The 18,507-nt window shown below is 42.0% G+C and overlaps 1 protein-coding gene across 2 annotated transcripts; it reads left to right on the forward strand.

The window, feature by feature from the left end:
- Positions 1–2,179: 2,179 nt before the first annotated feature.
- On the forward strand, positions 2,180–17,095 carry slc1a3a (solute carrier family 1 member 3a). Of its 2 annotated transcripts, XM_073466009.1 has the most exons (10): positions 2,180–2,319; positions 2,775–3,105; positions 3,996–4,133; positions 10,615–10,819; positions 11,058–11,100; positions 11,920–12,188; positions 12,281–12,514; positions 12,739–12,933; positions 13,635–13,769; positions 15,167–17,095. In XM_073466009.1, the coding sequence occupies exons 2-10, from the start codon at positions 2,922–2,924 to the stop codon at positions 15,372–15,374; spliced, it is 1,611 nt and encodes a 536-aa protein (XP_073322110.1). In that variant the 5' UTR covers positions 2,180–2,319; positions 2,775–2,921; the 3' UTR covers positions 15,375–17,095. The 2 variants fall into 2 exon arrangements, with proteins under 2 accessions (XP_073322110.1, XP_073322111.1); XM_073466010.1 differs by lacking the exons at positions 2,180–2,319; positions 2,775–3,105 and adding an exon at positions 4,954–5,018 and having other exon boundaries at positions 4,063–4,133.
- Positions 17,096–18,507: the final 1,412 nt, after the last annotated feature.

The following is an 18,507-nucleotide window of genomic DNA, read 5'->3' on the forward strand; positions in this document are numbered from 1 at the left end:
GGGCTCAGCCTTAGAGATAGGGTGAGGAGCCCGGAGCTGCTGCTACTTTGTGTCAAAAGAAGTCAGCGGTGGTTTAGAAGTGGTTTAGCCTTCTGCCACCTCGACCCAACCCTGGAGAAGTGTAAGATGATGGATGGATGGATGGATGGATGGATGGATGAACTACAGCTGAAAGTTATAGCAATGTCATTAGTTTTGCAGGTATTAGGTCAGAAACTGAAGTGTTGGACAAACTGATCTGTAGATCTCATGATGCCTGTTGATAAAAAGTATCACCTGAACCCTTTTGGCTTAAAATGGACCTGTTGAGGAGCTACCCTGATGTCCAGCAGCCATCTTGCATTGGGTCTCGCACTTCCATTTTCAGGGGGTACCGCCATGTTGGTGCAATACCTCCACTGCCCAGCACCACCAGTAAGAATCCCCTGTAGATATTTCTGTCATTCATTCGGTCACTCCTACCAAGACCCAACCAGATCATGAGTTGTCTGCCTGCACTCCTAGCACAGGCAGTCTGCCTGTCCATCACCCCAACCGACCACCAGATCATCAGTTATTGGCAGACCCCTGTGTTGCCTCTGCAGAGCCAAAAATGTTCTTAAGGATGCTTCTCACCACAGACACCACCTGTTTGACTTGTTGGTAGGTGCTACAGGACAACCAAAGCACAGACCACCAGACTTTGGAGCAGTTTCTTTCCCTCGGTTTTATGCACAATTAACTCCAATGAGTCTTGAATGGCCCCTCACTTGCAAGATGATGACGGTCTTTCTTCCAATCAGGAGTGGGGCTCCTAAAGTCTTTCTATTTCTATATTTCTGCCGAGTAGAAATATTTGGTGCTCAGAATTACTGAAACCAAACGCAAGAGGTCCACCGTGTTGAAATGGTCTGCAGCGCTTATCTCAGCAAATCCAAACTATCTGGATGGATGCGTCAAATTCTTGGTAAGAGGAAAAATGATTTATTGCCTTTCTGAGTGAACTCAGAACTTATAATCATGGGAGCGCAGCCACTCCGAATATATTCAAAACTCTTAAGTAAAAAAATCTGTTGGTGTTAGGTCTGCTCTTAGAAATTTTTCTTCTTTCTAGTAGTAAACATGCCAGAGTCTGAGGTTATATAATTTTACTGAGGTCATATGAAGTATGAGGTACAGTGTGTGTGTATGTGTGTGTAAACTGAAACATTTCACAACATCTCTGCCAAACATGGATTCCCTTGGTATGAGTCAGAAAGGATGCCTTCAGCTCTGCCTCCCTCACTCACACTTTTTTCAAAAACACACTTACCCACTTTCACACACGCACACATTTCCGTACACACCCTCACTGTGAATTTCTGAATTTGGCTGCCAAACTTAACTCCCGGCCATCAGCCCTGCTTGCGTTTGGATCATCCTCCATGGGACTGTTTAAGTCCCTAACCAGCGTGTCTCCTGTGCAAAAAGCTTATGTAGAATTCACGACACACATGCAGCACAGCGGTCAGCCAAAAAAACCTCCAGACTGTTTGCAAGGGTTATTTCTTTCATTGCCTAAAGTTGCAGGGCACCAGTTGCACCGCTGGCACTTGGTAAATATTTACCTGCCCTGTTTAGCTTCACAAACTAAAGACTCACCAGTTTTTTCCTGATAGTAAGATGGCCAAGTGGACTTTGTATGGCGTGAATGTGTAATGTTCTTAAAGGCAGCAAAAATAAGGCAAACTGAGGCTGATTGATGAGTGTGTCTGTTGGAGATGTGCCAATATAAATGTATGAAAGTCTAATCCACTTCCATATGTTTTTTTTTTTATTTTCTTGTTGACTCACTCTCTGCAGGAATCTCCAATTAGACTGAACTCATCAAGCGTGAAAAACCATTTGAAAAGAGGGCTGAGAGGGACAGAAGAAGACAAGAAGGTTCTTTCTCTTTTTCCTGCTTCGAGAGCTCATTATTCCTCAAGCTCCCCTCTGTCTGAAATGCTTGCCCCCCCTCCTCTAAATTACTTCACTTTTTTAGTTCCCGCTTCACCTCCCCACAAGCCCACACTGTGTGACTGACTAACCCTGGTTTTTCTTCTACTATAGCGCCGCCTCCATTCTCTCACTGGCTCTTTTATTCTCTCATCCCGACCACCGCAACTCCCTCCTTCCCTTTCTCCTCCCCTCTCCTCTTTCCTCTCCTCTTTCTCCTCATTGCTGGTTGCTCGCACTGACCAGCTCGCAGCCAAAGAGCTCCTCTGTCCCTCTCACACTGATCGAGCTTTAAACCAGAACTTTACCCCTGAAAAACTGGAAAAACATTACTCCAGAGGAAGTTATTGCTCAAGTCTAAAGGTACAGTAACAACTTCTATCTCAGTATTTTACCTTTTAATATGTCTGCAACTGTGTTTGTATATGTCTAAATGTGTGTGAGTGTGAGATCTGTGAATCAGTATCTGTACACGTGTGTTTTAGTTACTCGAGTGTGCGTAAGAGGAAGTCTGCATGCCTCCAGAGTTCAGGTTTCAACACATGTGTTCTTTATCCATGGTGCAACATTTCACTGACAGAAGAGTTGAAAGTTTAGTTTTTATAATGCATTTTTAGGTCATTACTGTAGATGTTACATTTGATTACATTTGAGGGTCACCATCTGTCAGATGTTACAATAAAATGAGTTAACAATCTGATCCCCTGTGTATGTGCCATTGTTCTGCAATGGTAAAGACAGAGTCTACCTTTTACAATAACTGTTTTTTGTTGTGCACACATTTTTTAAACCCTTTCTAATATGTTATTCCCTCTCAGGACACGTGTAACCAAAGCAGAAAGTGTGAGAGAGATCAAGAGGAGCAACAGGTAACAAGTGAATCAGCAACACCTTTATGGTGTTCCCGTCACAGCTGAGAGGAGTTTGAGTTCCTGCACCTAAATAACAGGTCTGCAACAACAGCCATGACTCAGAGCAACGGGGAGAACCCGCAGAGGTCCCGGAGTGGCCTCAACCAAATCCGAGCCAGGATCCAGTCCCGGTCGCTGCTGGCCATGAAGAGAGTGGAGAACATCTCCAAGGATGACGTTAAAGGATTCTTCATAAGAAACGCCTTTGTGCTCTTTACCATCGCTGCTGTCATTATTGGTAAGAGGGAAAACTTACTTTTTTTTCACTTGAGACACTGAACTCAATTGGCAGTTTAGCTGATTTAAAACTGGAGATTATTGGAAGAGGCTTTGTTTGTTCCTCTACGCTCCATCTATCACCCACCCCCCCCCCATTCAATCTTGTAAAGAAGAAGGCACCAGATTTCCTGCGTCACCCCAACAATCCATCAATATGGTGTGACTAACACCCCTGTAGCGTGTCGGAAGAAGGAAAAGAATTGATACAAACCCACCGGATGAGAGAACAGAGGGAACTCAGATGAACTCTGCAGATTGGCCTATATCTGGCCCTGTAGCTGACCTTTGACTTGTTGCCATTAACCTTTGATTCTTGCTCAGTAGGAAGTAAGCCAGGCCCACCCACCTCCTGCACATCTGCAGCCCTGCTAGAATTACACCGTGCCATGACAAACACATTTGATTGATTGTTAAATTCAGGGCATCCTTCAGGGTCAGCCACCTGGGTCTGTTGGACAATTGACACTGACGAAAAGAACTTCTTTATTTTATTATACTATTTTAATCCCACAAGGGGAAATTCTTTTTCTTTTTCTGCACACATTTTGACCAGAAAACCATGTTGTAAAAAACATAATTTCACAATCGTAGGTATTCTGAAGACTGCACCTACTCCCAAACATTTGTCATTGAACGAAAAAGCATTCCCAGTAACGATCATGTGTTCGCATGATGTAAACCTTTAACAGTAAGCTTTCACATGTTTTTTTTTGGGGGGGGGGGGGGGATTTTGAAACACATCAGCTTTCAACTTATCTGACTAACAGGTGACAAATCTGGGACTGAAAATGTGAAACGCTCTAATAACGTTTTGACTTTTCTTTCATCCACATCTGCTCCGCACTGCAGGGATAATTCTGGGCTTTGCCCTGCGGCCGTACAAGATGTCTTACCGTGATGTGAAGTTCTTCTCTTTTCCTGGAGAACTGCTGATGAGAATGCTGCAGATGCTCGTGCTTCCCCTGCTGGTTTCCAGTCTCATCACAGGTACGAACATCCGTCCGTATTTTCGGCATGTCATCGGGACGCCAGAAGCTTCAGATGCACCTCCCACCAAACCAGACTTTTATTCACTTAATTGGTTACTCTTTATTCTCTGCAGTCACGCAGCAAGATTTCGACACAATGGTATTTTTTTTTCACGTTATTTTTAGTCACTGATTAAAAAATCTATATATATTTCTCATATTTGTAAATCTTATTAAAATGTTTTACCCATTGCATCAGTAATGTTAACAAATAAATGTGACATCATCTCACACACCCAAGGCTTACACACAGCACTCCCTTAAGGCTGCAGTCATCACGGTAAGTTATCATTGCCTATTTTTAGTTCATTGGCTATTTTTTGTGCCTCAGAAATCTAAAATAAGCGCACAGACACTCAGAGTTCAAGCTTGTGTGACACTGTTTTGTTCAAAATTTATATCATCACACTCAGCACTCTGCTGTATCTCCTAATATCACAAAAAACCCTCACATTATCTCTTAAACACACATTTGCAGCATGTCTGGCTCCACAGCTGCCTTCACATTATGTTAGACTGTAGAGAAAGCCTCCAGACAAAAACACTGCACTCCACTTTCTACCGTCATATTGTATCTCCACCAGCCTGAAGTGGAGACTATACGGAAAGAGTCCCAGGCTTCAGCGACATGTTTTGCAGACAGCATGTGTTCTCTGTGTAAAAAGTTCATATCAGTGACGGTGCTGTTTGTTGGTCTGGGGCTCGGCTCATCAACATGAACCTCATGAGTGGCAGAGCGAGCCATGTGTTTGTTCAGCCGACGCTGTTTGTTGGTTTAGGGCCCAGTGGTGGACTCGGGTTGGGATGACCTCATCAGCGACAGAGGGAGAGACAGACAAGAGAGGTACGTTTTGAGCATACAGTGCTGGTCTCAATCACATGCTTGTCCCATGTTGCAATGCGTCTTGATATTGATGCAACACGAGCAAATCAGTCCCAGCGTCATTGTGTTTTGATCGAATAAGCAATCCAGAATATGTGGACTGGTTTGTTTGTAGCTTCAGGATGTCTCGTACCCGCTGTGGCTCACATGGAGTTGGGGTTTTTTTTCAGAAAAACACAAACATATGACGCTGAGGTCTTCTAATCCAAGTGAGTTCATTCATCTCTGCTGATAATGGTTCATAAACCGAGTCCGACACGCGGGGGTGTTTTCTCCTAAATACCTACAGGTCTGTTACTGAGCAGGGCCTCTTCTTGTTGTGGAAGTGAAAGAATAGACAGAACATGCGAGTTTCCAACAACACTGGTCAGCAGCACTGATTGACAAAAAGTAGGCGGGACATGCCGAGACCAAATGTCCCCTCTCTGAGCGGTGATTGAAAGCTCCAGAAGCCAGTCTCCTGAAGGGACGACAGAGACACGTTGTCCGATAATAACCTGCTTTGTCCTGCAGCGGGGCGTAACATCAGCATCCTCTGACATCATGTCACATGACCGCAGCTACAACATGTGAAAGCCAACACAGAGTGCTGTTCTGTCACACAGCTCCTGTCTCTTCTGTGTGTTTATGTGGCCTTATCCAAGTAAACAGATAGATAAAGTTATTAGCCTAGACAACTTAACAATAACACTCTTTACACTACTGCTGCCACTCATTTTTGTTATCATGGAATAGTAATTTGGTTTTGCAGCTTAATTTAGACACAAAAATAACATAACTTACATTTAAAGCTGCTCACAGTTATATTTTTTGATGAAAATAATTATTAAATATCACTGTTAGACAGTGTTTGGTCAGTAACCCATGTCTCTCCTCCCCTCTGCTCATGCAGTAATAGAGAAAATACATTTTCTGGTATCCCTGCCCACTTTATCCAATCAGGACAGAGAACTCCATAAAGAGGTTCAGACAGCAGGATTCTTCTCTCTGCTGCTACGTCTGGTGATTAACCGCTGTGCATTCATGTGGTGACATGAAAAACACTGGCAGGGCCAATGCAAACGCTGCACATTTGTTTGACGTTAGCTAGGTAGCTAACTCAACAATACGTTAAGAGAGGGTTGACCACAAGTTAGCTAAAACAACAACAGCGCTTGCGGCAGCTTTAAGTAATTGTTGGTGAAACAGCACCGGTCTGAACAAACTTTATCTGCATAAGTCATTCAGGCAGCGTCGCACAACCAAGAATAAACCCAAGAAAGCAAATTCAACCACACACAATGATGCCTACCAAATGTACTTCATGTCTAACAAGGTTCAAAATGCAGATGACAAAACATTTAGAAAACAGATTTCAATTCTAAAATGCAGATAAGACTAAATTTGATATCTGTCAAGTCATTGGCCAGAGCCATAATTGGTTTTAAAATGAAATCAGGTTTTCTAGAGTTACTGCTGCCTCCTCTTCACTGTTAAACCTGCGTTTACTGAGTGTCAGTATTGACAAAATGTCACACCCGTTATTGTTCTCTCAGTTGCAAAGTTGGGTGGACTTCCTTATTGGCAAGAAAGGATGTACTGTTAATCTCAAGATCTTCATCCGTAATGCTTTACTGTTATTATTCTTATTTCATCCTTTTTTATATCTTCTCTTATTGCAACACTGAAATTCCAGAGTTTTTATGGAGCGTTCATCAGCAGTTCATAACTGCGGCTGTGAAATGTAACTGCACACATACACACACATGCTGCCACGCTATGATTCACTCTCCTCAAGGAATTTTGACTTTCCAAACAATAAAACAGGAGAATTAATAGATTAACAGATGGATTAATAGCTTTGCTTTTTGCTTTAATAGTTATATAGCAATATGCTGAACATCTGCAACACAGCTGTAATTCCCGAGTTGGTGGAAATTTTGACTCAGTTTTGATTGGGTGACTTTTTGCTTTTGCAGTTTTTCAGATTTCTGCTGAAACTCAGGCCCCAGTTGAAAAGTAGTACAAGTGGCCCTCAGGTTAGTTTAGAGGACGACGGCTCCTCTTTATCTTGAAGTGTGTTTTAACAGACGTGAGCCGTGTTTCTATCCCCACAGCATCAACTTTCTCTAAATGTTATCGCTCTAGGCTCTATTTTTTCTATTTCTGTAGAGCAGTGACTGCTTTACATACATGACATGGAGCACGACTTTGAGATATTTTACGTTAAAAGGATAAAAAAAACCTCAGCGCTCCTGTGACTTCTTTTCTGCAAACACGTGGCCCCTGTGCAAACTGGGTGTCACGCTCCCTACGATGAATTGTGCCTTTATGTGAAATGGGCTGTCCCAGTTGGAAGGGACTTGCCCCTGAATATTGTACCTGCCTAAAAGCAAGGCTGAATTAGGAATCAGAAAGTCTGAGCAGAGTCTTGAGAGTCCCTGGAAGGTAGGAAAGTAAAGAAAACCAAGGCTCAGGGATACTGAGAAAAATGGCTTATGTGTTTCAATGAGTGATCTTCATCCATAACCACATTTCTTTCTCCAAACACACTTCAAACTAACCACTCAACATGTGTTCGCCACAAAATCCACATTGTCCTCAGGCATTTCATTAAGAGCTGAGGGTCCACCACAGAGTACATATAGAGCCAAGAAGGGGCTGGACAGGGGAGAGGGGATGTGGGCAGTGAAAAGAGGAAAAGGAGGATGATTACAGCAGAGTTCGCTGGAAGGGGAGCTTAAACGTGGAAGGGGAAGGGAGTCAAGGGGCAGACCAGGACAAGAAGTAAAGACAGGGGGAAAAAAATGTTAAAGAGGACACAGGCTGACAGTCGAAAACTGAACAGACTTTTTGTGAGTTTCTTAAACTGGCAATGGACAAGTTTTCCACTTTAACATGTCACCATGAAGTAAATGTTGATTGCAAAATGTAATGTTACATAGGTTCCCTATAAACCTCTCTATCACTATACAAGTTTGTCAGCCACTGGGAACGCGGACACCCAGGAAAAGGAAGGTTGAATGGCAGTTTATTTCTATTATAGAGCAAATGATTGATTAAACTCAGGCTTTGTCCTGTGGTGTTGTCATTTGCAATTCTTAGAAAAACAGAAATGATCCGGTTTTCTTTTGCGACAGCAGCGCCAACAACAATACCACCGGAAAAGCAAGGGGGCAAAGGTTATCTGTTGCCAACTCATTGATTAAAAATTTCCCTGACATTTGTTAAAGAGTGAAAGCAGCTGGTAGTAAAGTGTGAAGTAAAAGTAATGACAAACCTCATTTTTAATGTATATAAAATCAAGTAATTTAAAGAAGCATCAAGTTACCATTCAAGTATAAAGTCTGGCAAGAGCAAGTATATCAAAACTGGCACAAGAATGGCACAAAAATCACCTCCATTAGTCCAGCAAACTGTCAAACTGTGCACGAGTATTATCCAAAACCCCTTTTTCATTTCTGTGCCGAAAAATCTCTTATCCTGTTGCAGTTTTACACAATGTACCAAACGACAGGCACATTTCCCACAACTATTAACACTTTTTCCTGTTCTAACATTTGTTTTAACTCTTCACACTTATCCCTTTATTTATCACTGTCTGCACCATGAGTTAGACAGCACAGGCACAATCTGAATACTACTGTGTCCTAGCAATTGAGAAAAACTAAAAAAAAATCAAGCCTTACTTTATTTTTTGCTGATTTATAAGATTTCTAACCTGTGTATATGTGCCTGCCTGTAACTATTTTCACTTCAGACATTTCTTGATTCCTCCCAAGGGCCTGCGGTGAGATGTTAAAGTCGCATCTTTGTTCTAACCGGCACACCCTGATCCAAAGATAGTCAGGGTGGTTTCATTTAAGACAAAGAAAAGCAACAAATTGACACATTTGGCTGAATGGAACCGAATTATTAAAACCAATGAATTTTCTGTAGGATCTATTGAGCGTGACATGTGGAGAGGTTTTCTTACTAAGTCTTACTAGAGCTGCGGACTCAACTTTTGGCAAAGCGTCAGTGGATGTTAATTGCCCTTTGGACGGACCTCTTGCACTTGTCCTGCGCTTCAACTCTCCCCCCCTAAAGCAGGCCTACTTTTGTGTTTGATGAACATTCCCCATATGAGAAAGAAAGTCATTCTCCCTGCTCTCCTTCAATCTTTGTCCTTTCAATCCTTTGAAAGGATGGAATTGGTGAGGCTGCGTCCAGTGTTGCCCAGACAACAGGCCGGGGATCATTGTGTGCGTGCGGGGCTGACTAAGTCAACAAGTTTTCCCAGGGCTGTCAGAAAAAAGGAATAGGAGGTGGGGTGGAGGAAAAGGGGTGGCAATGAAATAGGATTGCGGCAATAAGATCAGTGGGCAAGAAAAGGGGAGTGCGAGGAGAGGGAGGAGGAAGGGCAAGGGGGGGTACCGAGGGGCACCCTGAAACAAGAGGCGGTGATGGAGAGAGAAGGTGAAGAATTTGGGAGAAGAGAATGAGGGAGGCAAGGATGAGGATCAAAAAGAAAATCTGGATAAAAGCCAAGTCCAGGCATGTTGAGACAAGAGGGGCAGAGAGAGCCGAAGCAGGGGCAGTATGTACACACACACATGCACACGCACACACACACACACACGTTAGTATACCAAAGTGTCACAGTACAACACATAGATCTCCTGTCACACAAAGCCTGCTCTGCCTTGTGCAGCTCTGAATGAAGATAAAAGCCATAATAGGACCTGACACTTTGAAAATACACCGCCGCTGTCATGCCCATCGAGGCAGCTTGTCTATTCCCTAATGCCTGCATTTCTTTTTGCCACCATTATCCCTACAAAGTCTGTTTATAGAGCTGTGGGCGACGGCCTAGCCCCCAGGCTCCTGCAGTTTTTTCCCCCCCGTCAGTGCTTTATTATTAATTCCTAAAGCTACTTCTCATTTAGCAGGTTTAGCAGACGGCAGGAAGCGAAGTATCTCTTCGTCACTTGATCATTATCTGTTTGCTCTCAATCAGTCTGTGTTGTATTTTGTATGTACGTTGTGTTGCTTCTTTCTGCGCGCTGGCCTTCGCTCGATTTGCCTCATACATGCGGCTGTGACCTCACAATACAGTTACAGATTTGGTGTTTATTTTTTCAGGTCAAGCTGTTAATCTGTAACTGACATGTCAGTCTTCTGCGTGTGTTCACAACAAACTAACGTAACACATGGAAAAATGCACCTGTGTTGTCTGACCAAATAATAGAACGGTGCCAAACCTTCAGGCCATACGTTATCTGTATATGAATCTACAACATGTAAACAGATTTCGCACAGCAGATCCACCCCTGGGTGCTGCTCAGTAGGTGTTGTTTTTCCACTAGGAAAGGTCAGCGTCAGATTGTGTTTCTTGCCGTTCTTTGTAGTCACAGTGATAGTTCATCAGATAATCCAGATGGGTGTATTTCACTGATAATTACAGCACATTTTCCCAGGCTAACTGAGGACAAAAGTTACTGACAAGCACTGATTTGTGCAAAATCTAAAGGTCAATCACACAAAATGCCAATTTCTACATGACGTTGCTTTAATGCACATGATATTTCCTTTTCAGGAATGGCCGCTCTGGACAGCCGTGCTTCCGGTAAAATGGGTTTGAGGGCAGTGGTCTACTACACCACCACTACCGTCATCGCTGTGATCATAGGCATTGTCATGGTGCTCATTATTCACCCTGGAAAAGGATCAAAGGATGAATTCACCAAGCAGCAGAAGATAGAGCAGGTCAGCCCCGCTGATGCCTTCCTGGACCTCATCAGGTACCTACGCACACCTTGATCAACTGCTTGATCCAGCTGCTACCACTACTTTCCCTCCTATGAGCTACTAAAGCTGACCCTGAGCGTGACCTGAGGAGCCTCTGTGAAACTCTACCTACAGAGTGAACTTACGTTTTAAAAAACGTAGTGTTTTATTGTTTCATTTATCAGCAAAATAAAACAGTTTTAATTATTAATTATACATTTGCTAATCAAAAACTCTTGTTGTGTTTTCCAGAAACATGTTTCCTCCGAACCTTGTGGAGGCTTGCACCAAACAGGTAACTCTCAGTCCCATCACATCCTCCTATTGCCTTAGTTGGGCAGTTGCATGAAATGTTTTATTCCTTAATTGTCTCACTTCAGCATATCCTCATCAGTACCTGAGGGCATGTATAGCATTGTTCAAAGCCCCCCACAGTACAGGGTTTCTATTTCTTTTGTATGTGCGTATTGACATTGTCATCCCTGTGGACTAGAGACGAGAGATCTCTGTTACACTGGAGATAAACTTAGAAAAAAGAAAGGTTAAGCACACTGTAATGAGGTGCTGATTACTGGATGTAGACTAGAAAGTAGACAAAAGTGTTGCATACTCTTTGACAACAGATTATGTTTCAGGCCTTCTTCAAGATCAACAGAAGAAGGCCAGAAACCTGAAACGTCATCAGATTAGGAAGGAAAATGCATTTGGAACTTTACAATTTGATTAATTTAAAGATCCAACATAAATATTGCAGGAAGGGTTTTACAGTAATCATTACAGACAAGGGTGGGACCTTTTTCATGGGCACCTAATGATCCGATCGCTCTTAACTTGGCACAGCCCCGTTGTGTACGGAGGCCCCTCACTCAGTGCCACTTTCACTTCCTCAGTCCAAGACATTTTACACAGACAGAGGTGGTGGCGGGATTGTACAATTCTGTGTACCAGATGGTTTTACGGGAACTTGAAAGCACAAACAAATAACTGCACTGTGCTTTGTTGCAAAGAACAGAAATGTGCCATGTTATTCTTGAATAGAAGTATTTGTAAAATGTTACCTCCCCCAGGGATCAATCACTATTTAACCTGTCCTCTTTACTTTTTAAAAACCCAGTTCAAGACGCAGTATGCCAAGAGAGTAGTCCAAGTGACGATGACGGTGAATGACTCGATATTCACGCTCAATGACAGCCGAGAGTTAACCCAGGAGGAGATGATCCCAGTGCCAGGGTCGGTGAATGGAGTCAATGCTCTTGGCCTGGTGGTGTTCTCCATATGCTTTGGTCTGATCATCGGGAGCATGAGGGAACAGGGACAACCCCTCAAGGACTTCTTCGACAGCCTCAATGAGGCCATCATGAGGCTGGTCGCCATCATCATGTGGTAAGTACCAGACGGGATGGATTGATTGGATGTAGGATGACATGATGGACCTTTCAATTACAAATTCACAATAACAATCAATCAATCCTCAGGTATGCACCAATTGGTATCCTGTTCCTGATTGCTGGTAAGATCGTGGAGATGGACGACATCACATCCATGGGCGGCCAGCTGGGGATGTACACAATTACAGTAATTTGTGGCCTGCTCATCCACGCCATCGTCGTCCTGCCAACACTGTACTTCCTCGTCACGAGGAAGAACCCCTTCGTTTTCATAGGGGGACTGTTGCAGGCACTCATCACCGCCCTGGGAACATCCTCCAGGTATGTGATTGGGCTCAAAATCTCACAGACTGACAAGAAAATTCAAGGTTATTGTCGTCCTCTCATATGCAATACTCACTTCGATGCTTGAGATTAAAGCAATTCACCAACTTACTGTACTTTCTAGGAAACTGGGTTTATTTTACCCTTCGTTGGTTTTATGCTGTTTTTGTTTTAACTCCCCCTCTTTCCGTCAACGTCCCTCTCCCTCTGTCCTCTCTCAGTTCGGCCACATTGCCCATCACTTTTAAATGCCTGGAGGAAAACAACAAGGTGGACAAACGCGTGACCCGCTTCGTGCTTCCTGTTGGTGCCACCATAAACATGGACGGTACAGCTCTGTATGAAGCCCTCGCAGCCATCTTTATCGCTCAAGTCAATGATTATGACCTCAACTTCGGACAGATTCTCACCATCAGGTATGTGACGTACTGTACATTACACTTGTTTTGTTCAAGTTAAAGGTTTTATGTACGGCATTCACCGCCAGTAGACGAGATCTGGAGCACCAGCGTTTTATTGCTCTCTTCAAGCCACCAGACTCCATTGACAAAAACAGCAATTTTACCTCATAGATAATCATAAAATACAATTCATGCAAACTTGACAGAAACGATATAAAACTCACCAAAACCATCTTGGTTAGTCTTTCCACTGTTCCAACAATCACCAACTCTGGTTCAGTTGAAATAAACCCTTAATTCATGAAGTTAGATGTGAAAATATTCTGTCTCTATACGCTGTTTTTTTCCTGTTTTACATTTGTAACATAATCAGTTTAGTAAGGAGCTATTTATTCGATCTGCCAAACCCTTAAATGGATCCAAAAGCATTTGGCAAGAAATAGCCTCCCACCTAACCCAAGTGATGCACATCCAAGCCTCAAAAACCACAGGTGACACAGGCTTTAATGACTTTCTAACCACCAGCCTCACTATCTGACAGGAGACAGATGCTGGATAATATTTCAGGCAAGGGAATGTATTTAATTGACCCTCCTCACGGTCGTTACCAAGGGCAAACGCAGGAACGTGTGTGTCGCTGCGCGTTGCAATGAATGATTCCCAGACAATTTAAATTTCTCTCCATTTTTCTTCTTGTTTGCAACTGTTCCCATCAGTATCACAGCCACAGCAGCGAGTATCGGAGCAGCTGGAATCCCTCAGGCAGGACTGGTCACCATGGTGATAGTGCTAACATCTGTAGGCCTGCCCACCGATGACATCACCCTCATCATCGCAGTTGATTGGTTCCTGTGAGTATCAGCTTTATGAGAACCTTGGTTGGGTTTTGAGAAGGAATGAAGAGGGTTTAAACGTGAGGAGATATATAGTGTGAATTCAATCAAGGTCCAGCCAGGAGGGTTTTAGGGGGTTTTAAGGGATCCGATCGGTGTGCCGTGCACTCTCGACTGGATTACAGGACAGCTTCCAGGGACACTCCCCTCACATTCCACGTCCCTCAATCCATCTGGTTTTTATTCAGTTGGCGGTCAATCCCAGTGCAACGCCCCACTTCCTCCAATCTGCTGGCTGTGTTTCATGTGGTCTGAAGATTGGCTGGAGCGGTTCAAACAATGCCTCCATTTTTTTTTTAATGATATTATTTTAGGTACACATTATTTTACAGACACTCCAGGTGGATTTCAATTTGAAATGTCTTGTTTTGTGTTGTCTTTTTGTTTTGTCTCGTCTTATCTTGCCTTTATTTCTCTTGTCCTGACTTCTTTCTGTTGTCTTAGTTTATCTTGTGTTGGTTTTTTTGGCTGCTTTTTCTTGTTTCGTCTTATCTCGTCTCGTCACATTTTGTATTTTCTGCCGTTGTCTAATCTTTCCTTATCTTCCCGTTTCCTTATTTTGTCTTCTCTCGTTTTGTTCCTCTCTTATCTTGTTTTGTCTGGACTGTTCTTGTTTTGTCTTCTCTTGTCTAGTTGTGTCCTCTCTTGTCTCATTTTTGACTTGTCGTGCTTTGTCTCGTTTCATTATGCCTTATCTTGTTTTGTTTTGTCTTGTTTTGTCTCGTTTCATCTTGCCTTGTCTTATTTTCTTTTGTCTCGTCTCAACGTGTTTCATCTTGACTGGTCTTGTTTTGTCTTCTCTTGTCTTGTTGTGTCCTCTCTTGTCTCATTTTTGACTTGTCTTGTTTTGTCTTCTCTTGTCCCATCTTGTTTCATCTTGCCTTGTCTTCTCTTGTCTTGTTTCGTCTCATTTATCTAGTTTTGTTTTGTCTTCTCTTCTGTTGTTTTGTCTTCCCTTGTCTTGTTTCATTTTACTTTATCTTGTTTTGTCTTCTATTTTTGACTCTTCTCTTGTTCAGTCTTGCCTTGTCTTATTTTGTCTAGCTTTTTCTGGTTTTGTTTTGTCTTCTTTTGTTTCATCTTTGCTTTTCTAGTCTTCTTTAACATTTTTTTGTTTAGTCTTCTTTTGGCTTCTCTTCATTGAGTCTTTTCTTGTTTTATTTGTCTTCACCTCTCTTGTTTTGTCTTCTCTTGTCTCATCTTGAAGCAAATCTCCTCATCTTGTTTTGTCTTCTCTTGTCTACTTTTGTCTTGTTCAGTCCTGCCTGGTCTTGTTTTATCTTGTCTTCTCTTGTCATGTTTTTTTATTTTCAACCCCTGCCTCCTGTCCTCACCTGTTCTCTGTCTTTCTTCAGGGACCGATTGCGCACCACCACCAACGTCCTCGGAGACTCCATCGGCGCAGGTATAGTGGAACACCTGTCACGTCACGAGTTGCAGAAAAAGGACCCAGAGTTCGGCAACTCGGTGGTGGAGGAGGCGGACAAGAAGCCGTACCAGCCCATCTGCCAGGAGAACGAGTACGAGAACGAAAGGCGTCCTGACAGCGAGACCAAGATGTAGGGCGGCGACAGTTTTGTACGAGGTCGCATATTGTCTTAGAAAAAACATTGCACTGCACTGAACCACATTCTCGATGAAGCTTTTCTTAATTTGCCAACCTTCCACTCACAAGGTTGGACGGTTCAAATTAATTTTATCTACAGCTAGAAAATAATTCAGCCAAGATGAGTTCCACTAACGTGCGAGGTGTGAGGTTTTCCTGACACACTTGAAATGGTTCACTGTTGCATTGTTTTTCTAAGGTTTTGTGCTGCGACGTTTCCTAAGAGTACTACATGTATCTGCCATAGGGTGGCAGCCGTTTACTATTAAGAATGAACTACTCCTGTAGCTTTGGTGGTCCACGGCCTGCGTGCCACAGCCGACTCCTCTCAGAACTGTGTTGACTAATCTCACCCACTAGAGGTCAGTATTGCTGTGAGTCTTAACACTGCAGCAGGATTACAACCCACACTTCTACAGACTTTGGCTTTAAAGTTGTTGCTTTTGTTTTTGTTTGAGTGGTGTTGTGTATGGAAAGTGTATGTGAAATGGTTGTTAGACTCTATCTGAAGTGAAAAGTGGTGTTGGATATCATGCACATACAATTGCTTTTAGGGGAAAAAGGACTATTTACAAACTTCTGTATAGAGACCGGTGGCTTTATTTGCTATGAATGAATGAGTGATGTCATTTACCTTATGGTACCTAACTGTCTAAACCGGTAAGTGCTATTATTAGAAGCTGTCAGATGATCTCGGCGACTGTCCAGCCCTCGAACCAGTCTTCACAATCACTATTAAAAACTGACGAACCAAAACACTCAGCGACCTGCAAAGTCACCCTGCTGAGAATCCAAACTGTCATTAAATCAGAATTTTTAAGCCATTTTATTACAACCAAAACAAGGACCAAAAATATTATCCAGATTTGTGCACAACTTAATTCAATCATACCCGCCCAAACCCAAATATACTGCTAACCTGCACAATAATTCAGCACTGTTTCAGTAGGAAGATAGTACTGACTTACTTCTAACTTTGACATAGAGCTCAACATTTATTGGTTTAGACATTTAAATGTCAGTTTTCTCACACTAAATTACTAAAATGGTAGTCGGGGAAATATAATTTTCAATTTTTTTGGTCTTGTCTTGTCTGTTCTCTGTTCAGATATTCTTTAGATGATGAACTCTGACATTTATTTCATTTGATTTAATATGGATGCATGTCGTAAAGTCATGAATTTCACTTAATCCCCCCATGTTTTTGTTTTAGCTAGCTTGAATTGTGTATTTGTTTTAATTCAGTATGTATAAGAAGTGTAACATTTACATAGAAGTTGCTCTGTATAGAAGATTTTTCTGAATATACTGTGCTTGTATAGAGAATTGTAGATAAACGTGTACATTAATTGTAGATTTAATTTGTAAAGGGTTACCTGAGGATTGCATATGTAAAGATGCTGTAACCGTGCTCTTATCGTACCTTGTGACCAAACTAACAATCCCTCTCGTTCCTTTTTACAAAAAAAAAATGCAAAACTGGCTGATTTTAGGGACCAAATGTTTTCCTTCACACACTTGAGGAAAAGGAATGATTCCTTTTGTTTACAGTTGCTGGTGTCTCTCTAGATACGGCTGTTTCTCCCATGAATTCACATGTGATCCGAATGACACGACTGCAAAATAGTTGTACTTTTATCCTGCATGGATTCTTTTTTTAATAAAAAAATGAAATCAATGTTTGTGTATTTGTCATTTAAAGATGAACGTCTGATATGTGATCTGTAAATCCTAGGATACAGATGTTTTAATAAGGAAAATGTCTTTGCATGTTTTAAATCCTCCCTTAACAAATGTGCACATACTTGAGATGTCAAGAGGGAGGTGGTACCTGAAGGTATCTTGCTTTAAGATCCAGTGTGTAGGATTTAGGGGGATTTATTGGCAGAAATTGAATATAAGATTCATAATAATGTATCGTTATTATTTTCATTAGTGTGTGAAGGAACCCTTTATACCTACAGAGGGAGCAAGTCCACCATGTTGGACCACCATGTTTAGACAAAAACACCTGCTCTAGAGAGTCTTTCACGTTTTTCGTGTTATTTTCTTTATGCATGAGGTATATTCAGTTGGTTGCAATCTACAACCTCAGTGCTAGATGCCACTAAATCCTACACACTGATCGTTGAAGGAACATTAGTGGGTGTTGGTGCTTGAGGAGAGAGCAGCTTGTATTCTCCTGCAAACTTCGTGAAGGAAACAGTCTTAACTGTCCTTCTTGGAAAATGGTGCTTCAAACCAGGAAAAGTTTCCTGCAGTCCAGCTTCCTTCATGCTGCTGCCTCTTCACCAGACACAGCACAGGCTCTCAGAACGCCCATCATATTTAACAAATGCCAATGCTGACACCTTGAGGTTAAAAAGTGATTTGATCGTCTTCAGCAACATTTTTTTTCTTTGCACCGTCTTACAAAATAGTCTGTAACTGTGGGAATAACTGTGAGAATCTTAAATAAAAAAAGTTGAAATGAAAACTTTTGCAACGAGCAATAAATCTGATCAGTCAGGATTTAATCTGATTTAATTTTAAACTCTATACCTAAGAAATAACCCAAAATATAACCCTTCAGATCTGAAAATCACCATGCTACTCCCCCAGATACAGTTCATATTGTGAGCCCTCTTACTTGTAGCTCCACTTGATTTATATGACAGCTTGTGAGTTGCAGATTTGATCTAAAACACACGATCAGCCTTTAAAATAGTCGGCTGTGCATTCAATTAAACTGTAATGAGCGTAAATACAGTAACACTTGGAGAGGGGTGATTCTGCACGATGGGTACTTTTAATGCTTTATAAATATATGTTGCTAATAATACAGTTAATTTTACTTGCAGGAAGTATTTTGAAATACAAGCCTGAGTACTACTAAAGTAAAGGATGAGTGATGCCTTCAGGGCCTAACAAATAAATTGTAAAATGAAGGTGTATTATATAGGCAATATCATTTTTTTAAATTAATATTTATAATTAAAATATTAGTACATTATTATATGCACATAGGCTATTTTTTCTTATAAATAGACTGTATGTGGTTATTTCCAGGCCTGTTTTCTCATCAGGGTTTTAAAACTGAACGAATGTTTG

The sequence above is a fragment of the Pagrus major genome, chromosome 5, assembly GCF_040436345.1.
Source record: "Pagrus major chromosome 5, Pma_NU_1.0".
Taxonomy (NCBI): domain Eukaryota; kingdom Metazoa; phylum Chordata; class Actinopteri; order Spariformes; family Sparidae; genus Pagrus; species Pagrus major.